The 24,531-nt window shown below is 42.5% G+C and overlaps 1 protein-coding gene and 1 pseudogene across 4 annotated transcripts in view; one reads left to right on the top strand and one right to left on the bottom strand.

Moving 5' to 3' along the window:
- Positions 1-16,911, bottom strand: part of EIF2AK1 (eukaryotic translation initiation factor 2 alpha kinase 1) — a 30,678-nt gene extending 13,767 nt beyond the window's left edge. The window contains exons 1-10 of one of the 4 annotated variants that reach the window (XM_030846031.2): positions 16,718-16,911; positions 10,095-10,253; positions 6,804-6,937; positions 5,586-5,623; positions 4,735-4,834; positions 4,069-4,149; positions 3,085-3,184; positions 2,492-2,552; positions 1,839-2,166; positions 531-642 (exon numbers count right to left, since the gene is read on the bottom strand). In XM_030846031.2, the coding sequence (XP_030701891.1) occupies positions 531-642; positions 1,839-2,166; positions 2,492-2,552; positions 3,085-3,184; positions 4,069-4,149; positions 4,735-4,834; positions 5,586-5,623; positions 6,804-6,937; positions 10,095-10,253; positions 16,718-16,835 (1,231 nt within the window). In that variant the 5' untranslated portion in view covers positions 16,836-16,911. The remainder of the gene's footprint in view (positions 1-530; positions 643-1,838; positions 2,167-2,491; positions 2,553-3,084; positions 3,185-4,068; positions 4,150-4,734; positions 4,835-5,585; positions 5,624-6,803; positions 6,938-10,094; positions 10,254-16,717) is intronic. The other 3 variants (XM_030846032.2, XM_060284484.2, XM_060284485.2) reach the window with 3 other exon arrangements.
- Positions 16,912-22,464: 5,553 nt separating this feature from the next.
- LOC115846838 (large ribosomal subunit protein uL6 pseudogene) lies at positions 22,465-23,049 on the top strand (annotated as a pseudogene).
- Positions 23,050-24,531: the final 1,482 nt, after the last annotated feature.

The following is a 24,531-nucleotide window of genomic DNA, read 5'->3' as shown; positions in this document are numbered from 1 at the left end:
TATTGTATAACTGCAGGGGAGCGGGCGGATATGGGTCTTGAGGGAGACAAACTTTTGATCACATGCCCTTCTATCAGCATTTCTTTAAAGGTTTCTTTTTATAGAAATATCGCATTTTCAGTCTTTTCTTTTCTTCTTGGCCACACCGCACGGCATGCAGGATCTTAGTTCCCCGACTAGGGATCGAACCCGTGCCCCCTGCAGTGGAAGCGCAGAGTCTTAACCACTGGACTGCCAGGGAAGTCCCAAAGTATCACATTTTCAGTTTAAAAAAGTAAAACAAATATTTAAATTTTCCCTTAAAAATTTTTTACAAGACTTTTCTACCTGAAATCATTATACTAAATTCTAGCATAGTACTCTTAAATATCAACAAACTATGTATCTATAACAGAAAATATTAACTTCCAAATACCTACTTATATTTTAAAAATGTGATTTTTCCCCCAATCTAAAGCACCTGCAGGCAGAAGGCGGCAGGCCTGTCTGTAGTTCCCAGCCCAGCCCTTGAACACCCACATTGTACTTACATGCGGATTCATCCATGCTCTCCCGGCCCTGCTGGTTCCTCTCTCTGATCCAGTCCCACAGCGAGAGCTCACACAGCTGCATCTGGATGTGAAGCATCAGGTGGTACTGCACCTAGGGGGCGACACACCACTGGCTCCCATCTGCACCATTTAGCGGACAAATGCTCCCTTGCCTAACCCTAGGCCAAGCACCAGGTTACGTGCTGTGGACAGAGACTACAGACACAAGCCTGCCCAAGAAGCCCGAAGTCTAGTGAAGGAGACAGAGGAATAAAGCAATACTCAACACAACGCGTCATGACCCAAGTGGGCAGAGGCAGGCCCGGCTGGGGTTAGGCAGGTATTAAATGGAAGAAGCTCTTGAACGTGACAGAGTCCGTGGGCCTGAAACTGTTTAGTCTGCTCTCGAGATAAACAGTTTTTAAAGCTGAAGATACAGCATCAGGCTGGCTGTATGGTATTCTGCTACTCTATGGATACCCCAGAGTGTGCACACACTTTATCTGGCTTCACATAACTAATAATTTGTCCAAGAAAAAAGTAAGCAAAAATTAAGCTCACTGTAGCCCATTCAGGAAATTTTCCCAAATGTATTACAGAGCAATGAAATGATTCTGATGAAAAGTCCCTCAAACTCAACTCCTTTATATTCAGGGAACCTACTCAAAGTTTTTTGTGTTTCATAAAAATACAGAACCTCATATTCCTGGACAGCCAGAATTAATGCTACGTGTGAGTGTACAGATGGTATATACAGTTCTGTGATCCCAACACGACAGGTTATGCGCAGACCCTGTTAACGTTCCAGTTTAAATACTAATACTCAGTGAGGGAGAGAACACCAGCACATCAGTGTAATCCTAATTACTGTAATTAGGACACTGAAAGCTGACCTGGTGATCCACCCATTCAGACAGCTATTCTGTGTTCTAATAACATGTTCTAAAGTCACGTTCCAAAATACAGGAAATCTTTCTGCATAAATATATTTGGATAGCACGATGCTCACCAACCACAGAAACAGAACGTGTGTGCTGCTTCCTGCTCCGGGGTGTACCTATGAGATGCCCCAGTCAGGGAGGTCAGAAGAGGACCAGGAGGAGTTTACTAAGAGAAGGAGGGAGGACCAAATACCCGGGCCACGTGTCAGGAGGCAGCACGAGGGCAGAAGAGCAAGGGCAGAGACAGGGACGGGGAGCTGAGGAGGGAAGCCGCCTGCGGGGCAGGGCCGGCCGCGTCTAATCACCGTCCTCCACGCCGTTATTACAGGGAAACAGCAAATGCGCAGGTTCTGGGAAACTCATCTACCTCCGTCTGCCCCAACAAGTTTAAGTTTTCTTCAGAAGATTCCTCAGTGGATGCGAAATTCTCTTCCAGGTCTGAATTATGCCCAAGTGGCAGCCGATGCCCAACAATCGATCTGGAAGACTCGTCAGCCACACCTTTTCCTTGGGGCTCAAGGGACGGTTCAAATTCACCGGCATCTCTTGTGACTACACCGGCGCTGTAGTTCACCAATCTATTATTCTGATTTTCAACGCCAGATTCTCCCAAGGATTTTTCTTCTTCTGGGGTGAATTCGGCGAAGATAATGGATGGGCTGTTACTTTCATCACTTTTAACATCACACTGATCTCTGGAGGCCAAAAAAAAACAGTAAAGATAAAAACCAATGTAAAAAAAGATCCAGTGTACCTCAACTGTCCCTTCAAGCCTGTATGAAACTGACTGGTAAACTCCTGACAAAAGAGACAACCCATCTGTCCAGCAGCAGCATTTACTTAAAAATACTGAGAAATACCTGAGAGAAGGAAGAAAATAACTTAACATTTTGTAATGAAAATAAGCAAAAAGGAAGTCTAAAACACTCCTGAGCTCCTAGGTGTAAAAGGCAAAGGCGACCCAAGGCAGGTGACGGGAGGTAACGTCTAGGGTGTGAAAGGACACGGCAGCCCACGTACCTGGGGTCCTCCTGGTCAGAGATCACTTCCAGAGATGGCAACTGAATAGAAATTCTATCTGCTGAACAGAAACAAAAGGAAATCTTCAAGCAGCCCAGTTTTCTAATTTATAGTCAAAGGCAGAGCTAAAATACATAAGTAAGACCAAATGAGACAAGAAGTTAAAAATGTCACGACCTTCTGGCAAAATGCAAATACACCAAGCTTATTCAAATGACTGGCAGATTTTAGAAAAGACAAAAACAGAGCTGTTCAACTATGCGAGGGCTCATCGAACCTTCCGTACAGGACCTGACAGTAAATATTTCAGGTTTTGTGGGCCCTAGGGGACCCTGCTGCCACTACTCAACTATGCTTTCGTAGTGCAAAAGCAGCCAAAGATAACACATGCGAACGAGCCTGTGTTCTAATAAACTTTACTGACACTGAATTTTGAATTTCATATAATCTTTACAAAATAATTCTTCCTTTGATTTAACTCTTTAAAAAAAAAATTCTCAGCTTGTGGGGTGCACAAAAACAGACGTAGGCCTGATGTCACCCACGGGCTGAAATTTACCAACCCTTCAACTGTTTCATCTAAAACCGCTCACCTTGCCTTTGGGCCATGTGAACATGTTCTATCCAGGCAGTGTGATAGCCTACAATATTAGGATGCTGAAGACCAGCCAGCACCTTAACTTCCCGTAGCACCTGAAGAAGAAACATACTTAGAGCTGGTTTTTACTGACAAATTTGTTAAATGTTCATGGTATTAAATAATACTTGTTCCCTCTGTACGAGGAATCTAGACTGTGTTAAAATAATGGGAATACTTTTGTGAGAGACAAATGCAGTTGTTGTTGTTGTGGTTGTTTTTTGCGGTATGCGGGCCTCTCATTGTTGTGGCCTCTCCCGTTGTGGAGCACAGGCTCCGGACGCGCAGGCTCAGTGGCCATGGCTCACGGGCCCAGCCGCTCCGCGGCATGTGGGATCTTCCCGGACCAGGGCACAAACCCGTGTCCCCTGCATCGGCAGGCGGACTCTCAACCACTGCGCCACCAGGGAAGCCCTGCAGTTGTTATAGCAACTAAATAACTGACATGCATATAGCACTTTACACTTTCCATGGCTCATAAATAATCATTCCCTCATTTCATTCCTACAAGTAAGTCCAGACCTCCAAGGTAAATAAAACCATTCTTGTCACCACTATTTTCAAGGGCAGGAGACAGAAGTGGCTTAGAGGACTAGGTCGTTTGCCCGGGATCACACAGCATGTCAGGGAGAAGACTTGGACCTGAATTGAGCGCCTGTGTTTTTCATAAAAAGCTTGTTATATATTGTATATGAATAGTTTACTTAAAGAATTAATTTCCCCAGCAATGACCCTGAAATGTGGTCAACCTAAAGTGCCCATAAAAAATTTAAGTCAAATAAAAATCTAATCTTGATGTTTATTTTATGGTAACCCATTCCTAGTAAACTGCAATCCATATCACCAAGATTTCCCAAATACACACACACACACACACACACTCTTTCAGAAGGACCTAAATACTCAATTATTCAAAATAAGTAAATGTTTTAAATCATACCTTCATGCAATCTGTTTTAGTTGCACCCTTAATCAGGATTTTTTTAATTGCATAGTACTGACCATCTAATTTATTCCTGACCTAAAAGTAGAGGAAAAGACAAAGTATATTGTACCATTAAATCCAACTGAATAAAGAAAGTTCTTTTAACCTGACCTTAGATAATCCAAAGTAGCCAAAGAGATAAAATTAAGCTAAAGACACACATCCTGGGGAATTCCCTGGCGGTTCAGTGGTTTGGACTCCACGCTTTATGCATCCCCTTTACTATGTTCAGAGAAGTCAGCCGTAGTCAACTAGACTAATAGTTTTTCCAACTGTACTGAGAGTCCAACTCCTAGAATCTCTAGGTCTGAAGAATGGGAATGTTAGCAAAAGGGCTATGTGCAAAACACAGCAGCAAAACTTTTTCAAGTAATACATTTTTTAATAGAAATTAGCTACAGAACAAAACCTCCAAGTTTCCAGAATCCACTAAATCACCAACGTGGTTAGGAAGACATTAAAACCTGCCCACGTCCCTGTAAATGACAAATCTAAATAAAAAGTAAACATACGTGATTTCTAGGAATTTTCCTTTGAGCACGTTAAATAGTAACAATGAAAACAACTTCTGCAAATACATTATTTAGAGTAGGGGGTCAAAACAAGTATGTGGAAAACCACCTTGTATACTCTTCCATATCCACCTTTTCCTAAGATGGCAAGCTCTTCAAATTCATTCAAGTAACGTGAAGTTTGTGCTTCAAAGCCTACTTCCCTTGATCTGAAAGTTAAACACAATCAATCAATCAATCCCCAAGCATGAGAGAACCAAAATGTTCTAAGACAGACCATGTTCACTGTATTACTAGCCTGGCAAACCTCGTTTATCACTAAACTGTGATAATTTGGAAAGGATGAGCTAAAATGGAAGTTTTCATTCTCTATGAAGAAAACATTTGATAACAAGCGAATCAATAGCGTAATAGAGGTATCAAGGGGATCATTAATTTTAAGTATTTTGCCAGTAATCAGTATTCCAATTAGAAATTATTGTTTTAATAATTATTAAGTTAATATTATTATTTATTATTATTGTTTTAACAGGAATCCTAAGGACGACTAACAGGCAGGAGTTAAGTAGCTAAGCTCAGTGATAAGTTTACTTAAATTTCTTAATGATTCAGACCAGTTACAGATTTTAAACGAGCATTTCCTACATACAGCCGAAATTCAGTGGTGTTCCCCTGACAGGGACTGGATGTCAGTGCTCTGAATTAAGAGTGGGGCTTATGGAATCCACATGGAATTGCGGGGGAAGGGTAGTCAAAGAGAGAATGAGAAATCTTACAAAATTTTTAGCAAATCTTAAAAAGTTTTTAATCTTACAATGTTTTTAATTTTCATAAACTACCCTAACTACGTTATTTTTAATCCCACTAGTAATTTCTGATTAATTCAGGATGAATTCTTAATCCCGATTTCTTTTGGATCAGTTTACTCCTTGCATAGTCAAAAAAGTATTCAACACATACCTTATCTTCTGGATATGAGAATTATCCTCACAAGGACCCTAAAATCAAAAAGTTAATTTTAAAAAACATTTTGAAAATTTCATGGGATGAGGAATCTATCAAAATCCAATGTTAGATTAGTATAAATGCTCAAACTAATATTTAAAAAAAAACCACACCCACCCAATGGCTTTTTCAATATTACTTAAGAGTTTGCAATTGAAGACATTTTTCTCTTAACTAAAAGATCACCCGTGAAAAAGCTATATTCTTGCCATCCAAGGACAAAGCTGAGATTCACCAAGGAGCGCCACCGGCAAACAACGACAGCTTCCCCTTCACATAAAAGCAGAAACTGACCACTGCTCCCGTGTCACCGTTCCAAGCCCCCAGCACCTTGTGCCTATATGACTGCACGTGTCTCCCTGCTTCTGCCCTCAGTCCCCTCCTCTGTGTATTCTCAACACAGCAGCTGGGGAGAACCTGTTAAAGTCAGATTATGTCACTCCCATGCTCAGAACCCTGCAACACTTCTCATTTTACTGAGTGAAAACCAAAGACATTAAAACGTCTCCAGATCCATCTCCATCTGCCCCTCGGCCCTGCCTCTCCCCCCTTGCTTACTCCACCTCTGCCACGGGCTGCCTGTCAGCCTCACAAACAGGCCAGCACACAGCTGCTCCTCTGCCTGGAATGCTTTCCCTCCGCGTGATTCATTCCTCAACCTCAGCTCCTTGCTCCTGTCTCAGCGAGGTCCTACCTGCCACGCTACACGGCCCCTCCCAACATTTTCTAATGCCCTTCACTGCTTTATGTTTCTCCTTAACACTTACCACCACCTAACACCCCATGTATTTTTCTTTTTCTCCTGTTTACTGCCCGCTTGTCAGAACATCGGCTCCCTGAGGGCAGGGACTTTTTTTTTTTAATACAGCAGGTTCTTATTAGTTATCTATTTTATACCTATTAGTGTCGATATGTCAATCCCAATCTCCCAATTCATCCCACCACCACCCCCGCCCCAGGGCAGGGACTTTTATTTTGCTCACTGCCTGGACCCCAGCTCCTACAAGAGAGCCTAACACATAGCAGCCATTCGATAAACATCTGTTGAATAAACAGATGTTATAACGTTGAATAAACCTATGTTATAATCAGGATTTCAGAATGCTTTAAAATGCAGTTCTCTTGAAATGAAAATGTTTTTATCACACTCCAAGTACATTTCTTAGTGCTTACCTGACGAACTCTCTCCTTAGCTGACCTCATTAAGTGCATAATAGCTCTGCTGTGATGTAGCCGCAAGGAGCTAAACTCACCACTACACGCGAAGGATGACAGCAGCCCCATTTTGATAAAGGTCTGACAAAGTACTATAAGAAAATATAGAAGACAATTATTAGAAAGGCCATCAATGAGATGGCAATTTTCAAGAAAACACAGAAAATAAAGAGTCATAATAATAGCCTCTATAAGAAAAAAGTTATGTTTACGCACACGTTACAGCTTGGGGACTGATTCTCTGAAGAGATGGAATGATTGGTTACACTCGTTGATCAGGGGCTCATCTGTTATTTCTTACCTGACACTCTACATTCTACAGTCATTTGTTTACCGTGCTTGGTCAGTCAGTGAAGTACTAAGTTCTGTTTTTAAAAAAGGCAAGAAAAAAAAAAAGGAGGGGGAGGGGTAGAACATATAAATAAATAAAAATTTAAAAGGCAGGAGTGGAAACAAATGATTAGAACTGACAACAAAAGTGAATACGAACTGTTGTTTTCAATTATGGAATATCCTTAACCAACACACAAAGAGCACATCTGAGATGTGTGTACAGACCAAATACCCGGGGGGAAGTCAAGTCTCGAGTCACAAGACGAGGCTGCTCAGAAAAAGAAGTTTCTACAGAAGTGCTTGGTTTTTACTTGTTCAAGGAATACAGGTACTATAGAGAAAATTCTATGTGAAAAACTCTCCATTTAGATTGTCAACTAACTAAACCACATCAAAAACATTTACTTAAATATCCTTTATTTTGAACACCATGACACGAAGGAAGAAAGGAAACCAAAATTCAGTCAGAAGAGGGAAACAGTAAGTAAAAGGTAATAATGATATTAACACTCTCATTTCTCTTTAAAAAATAATCAACTTTGTATTAAAGTTCAGGCTTTAAAAGGGCTGTATATAAGGAATTTTAAAACATCTTAAACCCAGCAAGATTCACAGCTTTGCTTTAATCAGGAGTGAGAGTACTATATTAAAAGCATTATAGGACTTCCCTGGTGGCGCAGTGGTTAAGAATCCGCCTGCCAATGCAGGGGACAAGGGTTCAATCCCTGGTCCAGGAAGATCCCACATGCCACGGAGCAACTAAGCCCGTGAGCCGCAGCTACTGAAGCCTAGAGCTTGTGCTCTGCAACAAGAGAAGCCAGTGCAGTGAGAAGCCCGCGCACCGCAACGAAGAGTAGACCCTACTCGCCGCAACTAGAGAAAGCCCACGTGCAGCAACAAAGACACAACGCAGCCAAAAATAAATAAATAAATTTATAAAAAAAAAAAAAAAAGCATTATAATCTTCTCTATACCAGAAAGTAATCCCCGGGTTTGGAACCTACAGAACACCCCCTTTTGTACGACCCACCCCCCCCAACACATATTCAAGAAAATAAGTATATATTGGACAAATAACATTTTTTACCATTTCTTATGTCCCATGAAGCTTATCAAAATAATTACCTTTAACTAAAAACATTATGTTCTTCTAAGATCACATAAAAGTATCTGTAAATTTAAGGCTTTCTAACACCAAACAAGACTTGGGAAGACTTTTGGGAGAAAAGACACTTAGAATCTGTGGTGTGGGCTCCTCAAGAGTTCAATCTATGAAGCTGAACCAGAAATGCCATAATCTGTGATTCTACTCATTTCTGTGCTTGGTCCTCAGACAAGTAACCTATGGCAGGAATAAACATTTTCAACCACTGTGATTATTTTGATCGTTGTCTTGGGCTACTGACACACAGCTCCACAGTTATAAAACTCTTATAATCTTCTGAGTGATAGGGGTATTAGGAGCATCTTTTGTCTTAATATTTGGTCTCTGACCTCAGTTCCTGACACAAGAGCTTCTCAGAGCCTTGGAGTCTCCAGTGATGAGTCTTCGTATGCTAATGAGATGACTGGTGGCTGGAGCCCCTAGGTCACTTCAGGATGGGGGCTGGTCCCCAGGAAGACCAAGCCTTGATTAGAAGCTGAGAACTTTCCACTTCACACCCCCGTCTTCCAGGGAGGGGAGAAGGGCTGGAGACTGAGTTAATAATCAAGCATAGCAACGTGATGAAGCCTCAATAAAAAGTCCCTAAAGTACAGGGTGGGTGAAAACAGCCACCTGCCAGGAGGGTGGGGAACCCAAACTCTGTGGGGACCCTCAGGACCTCACCCTGTGTGCCTCTGTATCCTTTATTATAATAAACTGGTAAGCATAAGGAAGTGTCTCGGGCTTCCCTGGTGGCGCAGTGGTTGAGAATCCGCCTGCCAATGCGGGGGACACGGGTTCGAGCCCTGGTCCGGGAAGATCCCACATGTCGCGGAGCAACTAAGCCCGTGCACCACAGCTACCGAGCCTGCGCTCTAGAGCCCGCAAGCCGCAACTACTGAAGCCCGCATGCCTACAGCCTGTGCTCCACAACAAGAGAAGCCACCATAATGAGAAGCCCGCACACCGCAATGAAGAGTAGCCCCGGCTCGCCACAACTAGAGAAAGCCGACGCGCAGCAACGAAGACCCAACACAGCCAAAATAAATAAATAAATTTATTTTTTTTAAAAAGTAAGTGTCTGCCTGAGTACTGTGAGCTGTTATAGCAAATTATCAAACCTGAGGAGGGGCACTGGGGACCCCCAATTTGGAGCCAAGTCACACAAGTGTGGGTAACCTGAGAACCTAGGGACCTCCTACTTTCGACTGGCATCTGAAATGAGGACAGTCTTGTAGGACTGAGCCCTTAACCTGCCAGATCTGACACCAACTCCAGGGAGACAGTGTCGGAAGTGAATTGTAAGACACCCAGCTGGTGTCAGAAGAACTGGTCCGGGTGGGAGGAAAGCCCCACACGTTTGATGTCGGAAGTATTCAACGTGTAGAGGAAAACAGTTTCCTTCAATGACACAAAACACAACCGTTCAGGGCTCTGGGCAAAAACAAGTTCCCAATCAATACCTGGGATTTTCATGTACCTGTTCACCAACTAAACCGTGACAGATCTTCGAAAATTGCATGAATTATCACTTATAAATCAAAAAGAACTACCTTTTAAATACACACAATTTTGTGGTGATTAATCTTTTGCAGGGTCCCCAGGGATGATATTCATAAGGAATCACCCAAAGGAAAACATAAAATAAATTTACAGGATGTACTACTAAGGCTTATTTCAAATTTTTATACACCAGCTGCTTCTCTGACAGCGTTAAACAACAGAGTAATTTTACAAGTTTTATTTAGCAAGGTTAATTTATTCTTACTAACATTTAAACACCTGTCTTGAATGAAGCAGGTTTGGTTCGTGCACATGGCTCAAGTGTTCCAGCAGAGAAACCAGCAACAGCTGGTTTGCAACTGCAAAAGGGAAGGTCGGCTGCTGTAGGGGTCCTTTCAGCACCTGGAGTTCTGCAGGAACATCAGATTCTGCAAATTAAAAAAGGAAAAAAATGTTAAGAAATGGTAAACATAGCTCGTAATGACAAAACAGCATATTCTAATTAGGAAAACACACTATTTAAATTCAAGGAAATAAAAAGCAAAACAGTAGTTACAGTGAGTGGGGTTAATCAAGACAGACATTCTGGAATTGAGTTTTGAGTTGAATTCTGGAAGGACTAGCAGAGAGATGCCAGTTCGGGAAGGGAGGAAGTGCTGGTTAGGGATGATGTGTACAAAGGTAGAAACAAATAAATATTCCAGCAAACAAGCAAGCAAGCAGGAACAGGATGGCTTCCTTCGTTCGAGAAGCAGAGAGAAAGAAGTTTGGCAGCAAAGAAAGGGAAAGGGAGGAAGAACGGAATCTACTCTGAGCTACACACTATGGACCAGGTGTTTTATATGCACAATCTCATCGAATCCTCCCGAAATGCCCTACGTTACCATTCCCATTTTACAGATGCAGACACTGATCTCATTGAGAGGTTAAGGAACAGGTTAGCAGGCAGATCAGACTGACTCCCAAGTCCATCCTCTTTCCACTGAACAAGACCAAGCGGACAGCTGAGTTGGCACTTAAAGCTGACAGTCATTAAGTTCTCACGCACTGTTTAATACGTTATTTAACAGGCCAAAAACACAATGCAGGAAACATGTTTGAGGAAACTGTTCTGGACCCCTGATAGGTAGCCTGGAAGGAGACATGCAAGAGTCAACAAGAAGGGGCTTCCCTGGTGGCACAGTGGTTAAGAATCAGCCTGCCAATGCAGAGCACACAGGTTCGATCCCCGGTCCAGGAAGATCCCACATGCCGCGGAGCAACTAAGTCCGTGCGCCACAACTACTGAGCCTGCGCTCTGGAGCCCGTGAGCCACAACTACTGAGCCCATGAGCCACAACTACTGAGCCTGTGCTCTAGAGCCCGCGCACCTAGAGCCCATGCTCCGCAACAAGGGAAGCCACAGCAATGAGAAGCCCGCGCACGGCAACGAAGAGTAGCCCCCGCTCGCCGCAACTAGAGAAAGCCTGCGCACAGCAATGAAGACCCAACACAGCCAAAAATGAACTTAAAAAATAAAATAAATTTTAAAAAAAAAGAGTCAACAAGAAGTCAGGGTGAGCCTATAAAGCAGGTAAGTGACAGAAACGTGGAGGAAAGGACAGGTCCCAGAGATACCAAGAAAGAAATGGACGGGTCAGGATTTGAAACACTAGGAATGAGAGGAAGGAGAGGTTAACAAGAGTGAAAACTGGTAAGAGGGGCTGTTGGAGGAAAGATGAGCTCAAACTCAGGAGCCGCTGACCCAGCTGGAAATGCCCTGTGGAGACAGAGCCCAGGTATCCTACACCTTCTCAAGTCAGCCCCGGTCCAAACATTTTACTCCACGCTTCTCTATCAACTACTAAAAGGTCCTGGAAGAGAGGTTTTGAAATCGAGACTTCATTCACCAATTCACCTCTCCGACCTGTAGGTGGCCCCAAAAAGACCTGCATGAATGGAGATGTGCTATTCATTTTAAATGAATACTTATTGCCTGAATATGAGAAAGAAAAAGAATGGAAAATGTGGCCATGTAAAAACTTCTCTATGGAAAGACATCTTAAAGTTAAAATATGAATCACAAAATCAGATACAGTACAGATACCTTTACTGTACATGACAAGAAAAAGGGAATAAAATTTATATAGCACTCTTACAAGCTAGTAAGAAAATGAAGCACAATTAAAATTCAAATAGGCTTAACAAAACTAGTGGGTAATGACATACATAGTAAAATAACCACAGTACAAGAGTTTGCCATCAGACTGGTAACTATTTAAAGCCTGGAATCCTTGGTATTGTTAAGGGCACAGAAAACTAGATACTTTCAAACACAAGGGGGTGTTTGCAACCTTTGACAATACACTGTAGAATTTCACGTGTGCAAAACTTTACTTTTGGAAACGTAAACCAAGGAAATAATTAAACAAAGCATAACAAATATATATGTACAAGGTGTTCAGGATAACAAAGTATTAAAAATTTGTTAAACAAGTTATACACATATAATAGAATACTATGTAGCTGTTATAAATGATGGTGTATAGAAAGATAATCATAAATAATCCTGTATCGAGTCAAAGAAGCAGGCCATAGACAGTAACACTAATGAAGCTGAGGGAGATAGTTTCATACAAACCAATGCAACTTTTCTGGTTATCATTTTAGCAAAACATATCAAAACTGTTTTTAATATTTTTCTTTGACCCAACAAATCCTACTTCTGTGGGTCTATTCTAAAGAAATAATCAGATATTAACAAAGATTTATGTATACACATGTCAAACCCATCATTATTTCTAATGGTAAAAAAAAAGATAAATCTGTTTTCCACCAATACGGCGAAGACTAAATAAATGATAGTACAGAATGTGATGGTCTTAAAATAACGTTCTTAAAGACTAATTTGTCACAAGAAAATGCTAATAAAAGTTCACATTTAAAAAGCAACATAAGGTAATTCCCTGGTGGTCCAGTGGTTAGGACTCTGAGCTTTCACTACCGGGGCCTGGGTTCAACCCCTGGTCAGGGAACTAAGATCCCACAAGCCGCAAGGCATGGCCAGAAAATAAAAATAAAAAATAAAAAGCAACATAAAATTTTTACGATCACGATTTTAAAATATATTTATTCTATATCTATATAAATGTACACACACAAAAAAAGAATGGAAACATCAAAACAGACAGAAATCTCTGCCCCCTGTGTTTTCAATGAAAGAGGCTACAAAAAGAGTGAAATTACAGTGAGCAGCTGTTTTATAGTCTGCCTGTTTGATCCTTCATATCTTGGCATCTACCTGGCATACAGCAACTCTCAGGAAATATTTGCAAATGAATACACCAAATTATTAGCAGTGAGTTCTCCTCAGAGATGTGAATATATATACACTTTCCCCCCTTCTTCCTTTATGCCTTTAAATTTTGCACATGACTTCTCTAAATTTTTATCTTATCTGGACGACGAAATCAGACAGAAATCTCGAATCCATTCAGAATACCTTTCTTTGACAAACAGTTTTAAATGCAAAATTCACCCAAAAAATTGTCTCTAGCTAAGTCAAAATGTAACGTTTGTATATTTAAATGACAAACAGTAATCTCTGGGCGATGAGATTATGGTTTTTCTAATTTTCTTCTTCATGCTTTTCCACATTTTTAACATACTCTGTAATGTGAAAGAAAATTTTAAGTACTGAATTCTCAACGGTGCTGAGATTTTTTTGGGAGGGTTTTCTGCTTCTACACTTTCCTTTTTTTTTTTTTTTTTTGCGGTACGCGGGCCTCTCACTGTTGTGGCCTCTCCCGTTGCGGAGCACAGGCTCCGGACACGCAGGCTCAGCGGCCATGGCTCACGGGCCCAGCCGCTCCGTGGCACGTGGGATCTTCCCGGGCCGGGGCACGAACCTGCGTCCCCTGCATCGGCAGGCGGACTCTCAACCACTGCGCCACCAGGGAAGCCCTACACTTTCCTATTTTTATACTCTCCTATTTTCTACAATGAGAAAATCTACTTTTTAATAAAAAACAAAAAAGAATGGTTGCTCAGTGGAGTCAACTGAACCTAATAAATCATGAAAATGACAACTTTAAAAAGACCAATGGACAGACGCCCAAATGCAGGAAGGAGTAAAACTGAAAGGAAATGAAGGCTGAGGCTAAAAGCTTCCCATTTCACAGTTCTGGTCAAGAGAAAAGGAAGAGGTTAAGTGGCTAAAAGGAAAGGTGAGGTCAAGTTCTCTTCTTAAAGAGTAGGAAATGGTATCTAAACCCGATGTGCATTAGAGTTCTAGAATTCTGCCAAGAAGCAGGGGAGTAAAACAAACAGGAAAGGGATGAACTGATTCAACCTCCTGAGGAAAGTATGATCCAAATGGTCCATTATTAAATTAAAGAACCTGTAGAATTAATCTGAGGTAAAAACATTTGTGTCAGATGAAAGAAGGAAAATGAATGAGTCTGACAATGGGCTTACTGTCGGCCCTCCTTCTAACACTGTGCTGTTCCACAGGAAAAAAAAAAACATGCAGAAACTCTGATCAAAGGCTGATGTTGGCTCCAGGAGACTCCCTACAGGATGAGTTGCTAAAGAACACAGGTGTTACTTACATCTAGGTGGCAACTCTTCTGACACTACTACCATTGGCGGGCAGAGTGACCTCCTCACATCAATACAGACCACGGTCGAGAAATCAGCTACCTACTGTTTGAAGTCTAGAAATGAAACTACATTTCTCACAGACCTAACTTTTCATATAAAAAGATAAAGTATGTCTGGACACTCTGGGCTTCTTTGGAAGAAAAGGCAATACGTAAATGCAGCAGTATTATTAGTAACCAAATGAGGAGGAAATTTTTAGAAGCTTATCGACGATCACTCCCTTCCAGAATAATCTTCGGTTTGCAGAAAACCTTATCACAATGTTACAGAACAGACAGACTTGCCTGTTTACCGCTGGGACTTCTATGACATAATGCTTTACGCATCATTGAGCTGCTATAATATGACACGTGGAAAAAATCAGTTTGCCCATTAAAAAGTAGTTAGCTTACAACTGTCCTGTGCTAAGGGCCTACTTAAATCACCCTCAGAGTCTGTTGTTGTTTCTCTTTAAGATCAAGAATTGTAGGTAGTAATAAGGATGAAAATCAAAGAATTTAAGGAATAAATTAAGACCTTTTCGACTCGGCTTGCACCTTTAAATCCCTAAAACATGTTAATATTTGTTTCATCCTTCAACTTAACGTGTATTCTCTGTAATCATTCTATTCGAACTACCACATAGTAAAAACCTCCTTGAATCAATGTATTCATTTTTTATGGCACAATTTTATTTTAAAAGTGGCCATACAGGGACTTCCCTGGCGGTCCAGTGGTAAAGAATCCACCTTACAATGCAAGGGACGTGGGTTTGATCCTCGGACAGGGAACTAAGATCCCACGTGCCACAGGGTAACTAAGCCCGCGCGCCTCAACTAGAGCCCACTGAACCCTGGAGCCTGTGTGCTACAACTGGAGAGAAAAAACCCACACGCCACAACTAGAGAGAAGCCCACGTGCCGCAACAAGAAGATCCCACATGCCGCAACTAAGACCCGACGCACCCCAAAAAATAATTAATTAATTAATTACAAGTCCATACACACTACTATATATAAAATAGGTAAACAACAAGGACCTACTGTATAGCACAGGGAACTATACTCAACATCTTGTAATAACCTATAATAGAAAAGAAACTGAAAAAGAATATATATGCATATGTATAACTGAACCACTTTGCTATACACCTGAAACTAACACAACATTGTAAATTAACTATAATTCAATTTTTTTAAAGTGTTCATCCACTAAGCAAAAAAAAAAACGACCACATTCTGAGAACTTGGGATATTTGTTGCTACTGGGTTACAGAATATCGAGACCTATACTACCACCATCAATATATTTACTTTTTAAATACATGCTTTCCCCACTCCCCTATTTTTAGTTGTCCAATATCTAAACTGAGCAGACGTTACATACCAGACTCTCTCGATTTTGGCCCCTATTTAATCTTAGTTCTGCTCATAATTATATGCTGTAATGCTCACGCCCAATCCTTATGTTGATGTCTGCAAGGGCTTAGCCAACTACAAATGTTACAGGGTAGACTGTCCACATGAAACCTCCCTCCCTTCTGATACCAACTGCAAGTCTGGAAAAGTTCTCCAAATCACGCTCATGTTCAATTAAAAAAAAAATTTCTTTTTGCCAAAACAACTGGTTGCAGCTAAAGAGCCAACTGCACTTTCATTAAAACATTAGATACTCTGAACTGGTTAGACTCAATGCTGTAAGTACCTCTCGCTTTATGAATAACTTGACTGACTTTGCCGACTTAGCCCTATCTCCTAGAAACCAAAAGCCTCAAGAAAACTCGGGCGTTTTTTTTTTAACCGAAGAGGATGATGTCCATACTGCCTCACTATGAGAACTCTTTAGCTACGCGATTAGTGAAGCAAAAGACAAGAGAAGCCACAAATTAAAACTCTTAACCCAAACTGTTCAGCGCATAGGGTCTGCAGAGTTCCATTCCAGTAGTTTACAAAGTTCAAGCTCATCGCCCGACAACACCCCGGGGCTCAGATGCTGGAAAACAGTTCAGCACGTCCGCAGCCCCGAGTCCACAGAGGAAATACAGAAATGTAAACGATCGACCGAGCTGCAGACACCTGTTTCAACACGAGTTCACCTAACCCAGACGGCCCGCCCGCCGCCCCCATACGGCACCGCTGGGTCCCAGTTCAAGCCCGGATCCAGACGAATTTGTCCAGGTCCTGGGCCGAACCTCGCAGCTACCTGCCCGCCCCGGGAATGAAGGTGGACGGGGGCGGGGAGGGCCGCCGCCGCCGCATTCCGGGTCCCTCACCATCATACTTGGGGTCCGAGCCCTCGGCCGGGAAGTCGATGGCAGGTGGCGCAGGCACAGCCCCTGCCGCGTCGCCCTCCGCCTCGCGCTCTCGGGCCCCCAAGATACCCCCCAGCATCGCCCGCCGCGCGCGGGCTGCAAGCTAGCCCTCCCGCCACCCAAGCGCCGCCTCCCTGTTTACTCCCAGCGGCCACCACCGGATCCGGAAGTAGCCCCTCGGAAGGCGGAAGACCTGCCCGCCCCCGGGCGCTTGAAGGGGCGGGCCCTGCCGCATGCCACCGCCCCGCCCCTTCCCCTTCGAGGAGGGTGGCTGGGCCCGTGCCGGCGCACGCCAGGTGCTGGCGCGTGGTGGGCTGCTCTGAGGGCGGCGGCTGGCGCGGCGTTGCGGGAGGAATTGGGTGGCCCCCACGTGGGGTCAACCCCGGCCTTTGCTCCCTGCGGTTCAGCCCCACTATACTCGAGACCTGAACACCCGACGAGTCAGCGCTCTCATTTCTCACGCCAAGACTCGGGTGCTAGTGTAAGAATCGGATGTCTGCAGGGACGCTGATCCAAATGTTTACTTTTTGCGGATACAGCGGTGACTGTTCATTTGTCATTTATTTTTTTAAAAAAATCAAAAGCATCTGCAAGACTCGTCTCAAGGAGAACTGAACGTATTTTGGTGAACCGTTAGGCCACAGCAAAACGGGAAATGCCAAATAGATTCCAGAGTGAATGAGCCTAATAAAAATTCCGCTGGTTTTGAGACGACTTTCACAAACCTGAGACAGGCTTTTCCAAGTGATCCCATGGCCACACTGGACCAACGGTGGTTTGAAGCCATTGGCTGCAAAAATCCTCTTTGCCCTCTGACGATGTCTCTGAAGACTTGGTCGCTGACACAATGCTGTTGGAAGTTGATTCTTAGATAGCAGATCAAATAACATAGCTGGAATAAAAAGCGTTTGGGGGAGTTCCCTGGCGGTCCAGTGGTTAGGACTTGGCGCTTTCACTGCCCTGGCCTAAATTCCATCCCTGGTTGGGAAACTAAGCTCCCGCAAGCAACGTGGCTCGGCCAAAAAAAAAAAAAGAAAAGCCTTTCAGATTTGGGGCCTCAACCCCAGTGCGATGTGAAAAATGGTATTGTTTAAGAATTTTATTTGAACTTCCCTGGTGGCACAGTGGTTGAGAGTCTGCCTGCCAATGCAAGGGACACGGGTTCGAGCCCTGGTCTGGGAGGATCCCCCATGCTGCGGAGCATCTAAGCCTATGTGCCACAACTACTGAGCCTGCACTCTAGAGCCCGCAAGCCACAACTACTGAGCCCATGTGCCACAACTACTGAAGCCCGTGCACCTAGAGCTCGTGCTCCACAACAAGAGAGGCCACTGCAATGAAAAGCCCGTGCACCACAGCGAGGAGTGGCCCCTGCTCGCCGCAACTAGAGAAAGCCCGCGCGCAGCAACGAAGACCCAACGCACCCAAAAATAAATGAATAAATATTTTTTTAAAGAATTTTATTTGATGGGACTCCCCTGGTGGTGCAGTGGTTAAAAGTCCACCTGCCAATGCAGGGGACATGGGTTCGAGCCCTGGTCTGGGAAGATCCCACATGCCACAGAACAACTAAACCCGTGCGCCACGACTACTGAGCCCAAGTGCCACAACTGCTGAAGCCGGCGTGCCTAGAGGCCGTGCTCCACAACAGGAGAAGCCACCACAATGAGAAGCCCGCGCACCGCAACGAAGACCTAACACAGCCAAAAATTAATTAATTAATTATTTTTTTAAAAAAGAATGAGCAAAAAGATTTAGCTTAAAAAGCTATTAATTGCAAAAAAAAAAGCTATTAATTGCAACACTAATTATAATACCCAAAACAGGCAATATAACTGGTTAAATAAATTACAAATATCAATACAATGGCACACTTTGCAACCATTAAAAATATTGGTATGCATTATCTGGTTCTCACCACTTTTCCACCACCACCAGAATGGAGAAAAAAAAAACCAAACAAACTCATTCTGGTCAGAATAGAATGAAAGAAATCTTTCTAGAAGATGACCTGCAATTTATAGTTAAAAGCTTTAAATAAGCATACCCTTCCACCTATATATATAGGTGTATATCCAAAGGAAATAGAGTGGTGAAAAAAGATGAATACAAGAATGTCCATCAAAGTGTAATTTATAATTTAAAAAGCACTGAAATAATCCAAATTCCAAATAGAAGAGCAGTTAGGGTACATCCCTGCAATGAAACCACATGTAGGCAAAAATTGGAAGAAAAAAAGCAGGTTCCTCTCTTGGCTTCCATAATATCACACAATTTTAGTTTTTCTCTATTTTACTGGCCCTTCATCTCAGTATCCCCTTCTGGATCCTCCTTCTCCAAATGTGTAATTCTGTAGGGCTCTTGTCATGTCACTCCAAATTCTGTCAGGAGATAACCACGTGCCCCGCTATCACTTTACATACCATCTATAACCTGACAACTCCCAAATGTATCTCTGCAACACAGACTTGTTCTCTTGGATGGCTTAAAAGCATCTCAAATTTGTCTGAACGTGAACTCTTGATATTCCTCCTAAAACTTCTTTTCTACTACCCTTCTCCATCCATTTAAATTAGCACACAATCCACCCACTTGTCCAAGCCTGAAACCTGAGAGTCAACTTTTATTCCATATCCAGAATATATCCAGGCTGCCTACAAATTAATAAAAAAATAAATAGGGCTTCCCTGGTGGCGCAGTGGTTGGGAGTCCGCCTGCCGATGCAGGGGACATGGGTTCGTGCCCCGGCTCGGGAGGATCCCACATGCCGCGGAGCGGCTGGGCCCATGAGCCATGGCCGCTGAGCCTGCGCGTCTGGAGCCTGTGCTCCGCAACGGGAGAGGCCACAACAGTGAGAGGTCCGCGTAACGCAAAAAAAAAATTAAATAAATAAATAAATAAATAATAAATAGAAACATGATACATATAAAGATGCAATATTAAACATACAGGTAACCAAAAAGGAACCCCTAATGGCCAATAAACATAGGAAAAGATACAAACATTTCACTAGTTACAGGTAAGTGTAAGTTAAACAATGAAATATCATTTCAAACTATCATTTGCAAAAATTGGAGTTTTTGATACCGAGAGTTGGTGAGGATATGGAGAAAAGGAACCATCATACATCGCTAAAGAGCTATTTAGGGATATTGAGTGAAGCTGAAATGGTGCATACCCAATATCCAGTAGTTAATTCCCCTCTTGGGGACTTCCCTGGTGGTCCAGTGGCTAAGACTCCACGCTCCCAATGCAGGGGGCCTGGGTTCGATCCCTGGTTGGGGAACTAGATCCCACGTGCCGCAACTAAGACCCAGCACAGCCAAATAAATAATAAATAAATTTTAAAATATATTCTAAAGATAATAATTCCCCTCTTGGTTCCCTTTAGACACCCCTATCTGTGCCTAAGGATATGTGTATAAAGGTACTTATTGCAACATTGTTTGTAACAACAAATACAAAAATAGCCTAATAGCCATCAGTAGGGAAATAAACATGTATGCAAACAAACATTATAGAAAAGCTAGAATGAATCAACTAGATATACTTGTCTTATCATGGACATTTAAAACAACACAGTGGGGAATTCCTTGGCAGTCCAGTGGTTAGGACTCTGCGATTTCACTGCCAAGGGCATGGGTTCAATCCTTGGTCAGGGAACTAAGATCCTGCAAGTCATGCAGTGTGGCCAAAAATAAATAAATAAATAAATTAATTAATTAAAACACAGTGAAAGTTGCAGAAGCCTTATTTTATATGTATAATAATGTTTACTGAGAACTGTGTCAGCCTCATGCACACAGTTCTATGTGCTTTTACAAATATTAACTCATATATATACAAATATTAACTCACATATATCATATATGTGTAACTGAATCATTTTGCTGTACAGCAGAAATTAACACACACTGTAAATCAACTATACTTCGATAAAATAAAACAAAATTTTTAAAGGCCATTTCACTGTTCTGACAAGCCGGCTGCTTCAGGAAGGTAGGGGACATGGTAAGACCAGAGAATTTCATGAGCATAGATCCATTGCTGCACTTCACTTTCTGGAAAGTGAGTTCCTTGATCAGAAGCTGTGTAGAATACCATTTCAGTGGATAAAGCGTTCTGTAAGTCCAGATGGTAGTTTTGGCAGAATAATTGCATGCAGGGAAGGCAAATCTCTACCCAGAATAAGTGTCTAGTCCAGTAAGAACAAAATACTGCCCCTTCCATGATGGAAGTGGTCTGATATAATCAACCTGCCACCAGGTAGCTGGCTGATTACCCCGAGGGAATGGTGCTATATTGGGGGTTCAGTGTTGGTCCCGGCTGATGGCTGATTGGGCCCTCAGCAGTGGCTGTAGTCTTGGTGAGTGGAAGCCCATGTTGCTGAGCCCACCCATAACCTCCATTCCTGCCACCATGGTCACTTTGCCCATTGGGTGATTACAGGGGCAACTGGGGGAAAAGGCTGACTGGTATCCACAGAATGGTTCATCTTATTGACTTGATTATTAAAATCCTTTGCTGAGGGACTTCCCTGGAGGTCCAGTTGTTAGGACACCACTCTTCCACTGCAGGGGGCGAGGGTTCAATCCCTGGTCAGAGAACTAAGATCCCACATGCCACACAGTGCGGCCTTATTAAAAAAAAAAAATCCTTTGGTGAGTATTCACTTGGGATGAAAATATCTTCACCTTTTTCACCCATCCAGGGACGTGTATCCACATATCTCTTCCCCAGACTTCCCTGTCATCAATTATAGACTTGCATTCCTTCCAAGTCCCTGACCGTACAACCAAACCATTGGCCACATCCCATGAATCGGTATATAATCACATCTGGCCACTTCTCACAAGCAAAATGAATAACCAGATACATTGCTCAAAGTTCTGCTCAGTGGGAGGATTTCCCTTCACCACGTCCTTCAGGGATGTCCCAGAGAGGGGCCGTGGTGCTACAGCTGCCCACTTGTGGGTGGTGCCTGTATACTGTGCAGAAGCATCTGGAAACCAGGCCCAAGTCTTCCCTTCCTTTGTATATGCTCTGATCATAGGCAACTCTCCATAAGGCCATACTCGTAGGCGTGGAGAGAGAGGGTATTGTAGCAGGAGTGGGAACCGTGAACATTTGAGCCACTTCTTCATGTAAATTATGTGTGCCTTCAGGGTCTGCCTGGGCGTCATTTCACTTCCATTTGGTGATGCAGTGCTTCTGCGCATGCCCAACTTTATGGCTTGTTGGGTCAAAGAACACCCAGTTCATGATAAACCATTCAGGTAAATAAGATGTAGGATCTTACTTCCCCGACCAGGTATTGAACCCATGCCCCCTGCACTGGAAGCACGGAGTCTTAACCACTGGACCACTGGATCCTTGGGAAGTCCCAAGGATCTCTTCTTTCAAGGCAGACACAGAGCTTCCACCTCAGTTAAAATCAAATCTGTAAAAGCTCATCCTTTTCTTTCCCCTCTTTGTCCAGTGACATTAGAAGTCACCAGTCAATCTCATTATACTTGTTAATTTAACAAAATGTTTTAAGGTATCATATACAAGGTCACCCAGATCCTTGCTTCTTATAAGTGTTTGATTAAGAGTATCCAGTGGTGATATTTTCTGTATCTCTTTTGCCACATCACACTGTGTACTATGAGGATTCTCTGTACCTCTAGAAATAGAGTCACTACTCTTTGCCACATCTATTTCGAGGTGAGAATGAAGACCATTCTCAGCAATCAGACTGTCGACATTCCAGAAAATGTCGACATTACTCTGAAGGGACGCACACTTATTGTGAAGGGCCCCAGAGGCACCCAGCAGAGGGACTTCAATCACATCAGTGGAGAACTCGGTCTCCTTGGAAAGAAAAAGAAGAGGCTCCGGGTTGACACATGATGGGAGAAAAGAAAGGAACTGGTGACTGTTCGTACTATCTGTAGTCATGTACAGAACGTGATCAAGGGTGTTACCCTGGGCTTCAGTTACAAGATGAGTTCTGCGTATGCTCATTTACCCATCAATGTTGTTATTCAGGAAAATTGTTCTCTTGTAGAAATCCAAGATTTTGGGAGTGAAAAATACATCTGCAGGGTTCAGATGAGGCCAGGTGTTGCTTGTTCAGTATCTCAAGCCCGGAAAGATGAGTTGATTCTTGAAGGAAACGACATTGAACTTGTGTCAAATTCAGCTGCCTTGATTCAGCAAAAGCCACAACAGTTAAAAACAAGGGTATCAGAACATTTTTGGGTGGTATCTATGTTTCTGAAAAAAGAACAGTTCAACAGGTTGATGAATAAGTTCTGAGTGATCCAGCTACAGAAACTGCAAGAGGCCAGACTCATATGTGATATTTTTAAAATGAATACAATCTCTTTGGACTTGGGCAATTTTTCTTAAACGGATTATCCTTTCCAACTATTTGGCCAATAAGCAGTTAAGTAAATTCTAGTGTGGTAAGAACAATAACAGAAGGAATGAGTGTTTTTTTTTTTTTTTTAGTAAGACTTAATGGGAGAAGTGGCTTGAAGGAATAGCAAGGGTATTTCAGGCAAGAGGAACATGGGTACTGGTGACAGGCAACACTGTGGTGGTTCAGTATTGGATGAAGAACTTTGAGAGATGTCCTGAAGGTATCTGTAATTTTGCAGAGGCACGAACTTGAATATTTGTGAGGCAAGTGCCTGAGTCACAGTAACTTTGTGTGAAAAAGCAGCTGAGAAGTGATACAGTCTTAGTAAGACTTAGGAAAATTAGAAGATGGAGTTAATTTATATTCATGATAAACATGGTTCCTGTGGCCCAAGGTTCTCTCAGTTTTATCCTAATTTCAGCCATTTACTCCTATGTCCTAGGCCTTGATATCTAAAAAATAACTTATAACCCTTCCATAATCTCTTCATTCCATGTGTCATGCTTCAGATACACTACCATCCTAGACTATCTTAATAGGATTGCCTGGAAACCTCTTCCTTGATAGAAACTCCAACCTTATGATTTCTCAGGCAAAACGTAACATTCAAGTTTGATTTCTCTTACATACTATGTGTCTAGTCTATCAGAAAAATCTGTGGGCTGTCCTTCAAAGTAAGGTATAGTCAAGGAATAAGCAAGAAAAAATAAAACCTATTTGGAACCTAAAAAGAAAAAAAAAGATAGGAAAAAGAAATAGTCACTAGTCTTTCCACCGAATTTAATTAGAGAGCCAATTCCAGAAAGCCCGGAGCCAACTCAGAAAACTCACCCTTAAGTTTCCTATCCTCTGGAACAACTCCTGGTATCAAAATCTGTGTAGCCAGTGTTCTCCAGAGAAAAAGAACGAATGGGATGTGTGAAGAGGGGGAAGTGGCGGGAGGGAGTGGGGGTGATGGTATGATGAATTGGGAGATTGGGATTGACATATATACACTAATATGTATAAAATAGATAACTAATAAGAACCTGCTGTATAAAAAAATAAATAAAATAAAATTCAAAACAAAATTAAAGAAAAAGAAATTGTCTCATGCAATTATGGAGGCTGGCAACTCCAAACTTTGCAGAGTTCACTGGTATGCTGGAGACCTAGGGAAGAAATGATGTTTTGATGCGTCTGAAGGTTCAAGTCAATCTTTTTGCTCTATTCAGGCCTTTGACTGTTTGGGTGAGGCCCACTTAGATCATGGAGGGCCAGCCGCTTTATTCAAAGTCCACTGATTTAAATGTTAATCTCACCCCAAAACACTCTCATAGAAACATCGAGAATAATGTTTGACCAACTATCTGGGCACCATAGCCCAGAC

The sequence above is a fragment of the Globicephala melas genome, chromosome 15, assembly GCF_963455315.2.
Source record: "Globicephala melas chromosome 15, mGloMel1.2, whole genome shotgun sequence".
In the NCBI taxonomy this organism is placed as follows: Eukaryota; Metazoa; Chordata; class Mammalia; order Artiodactyla; family Delphinidae; genus Globicephala; species Globicephala melas.
This window is presented reverse-complemented; position numbering and strand designations above follow the sequence as displayed.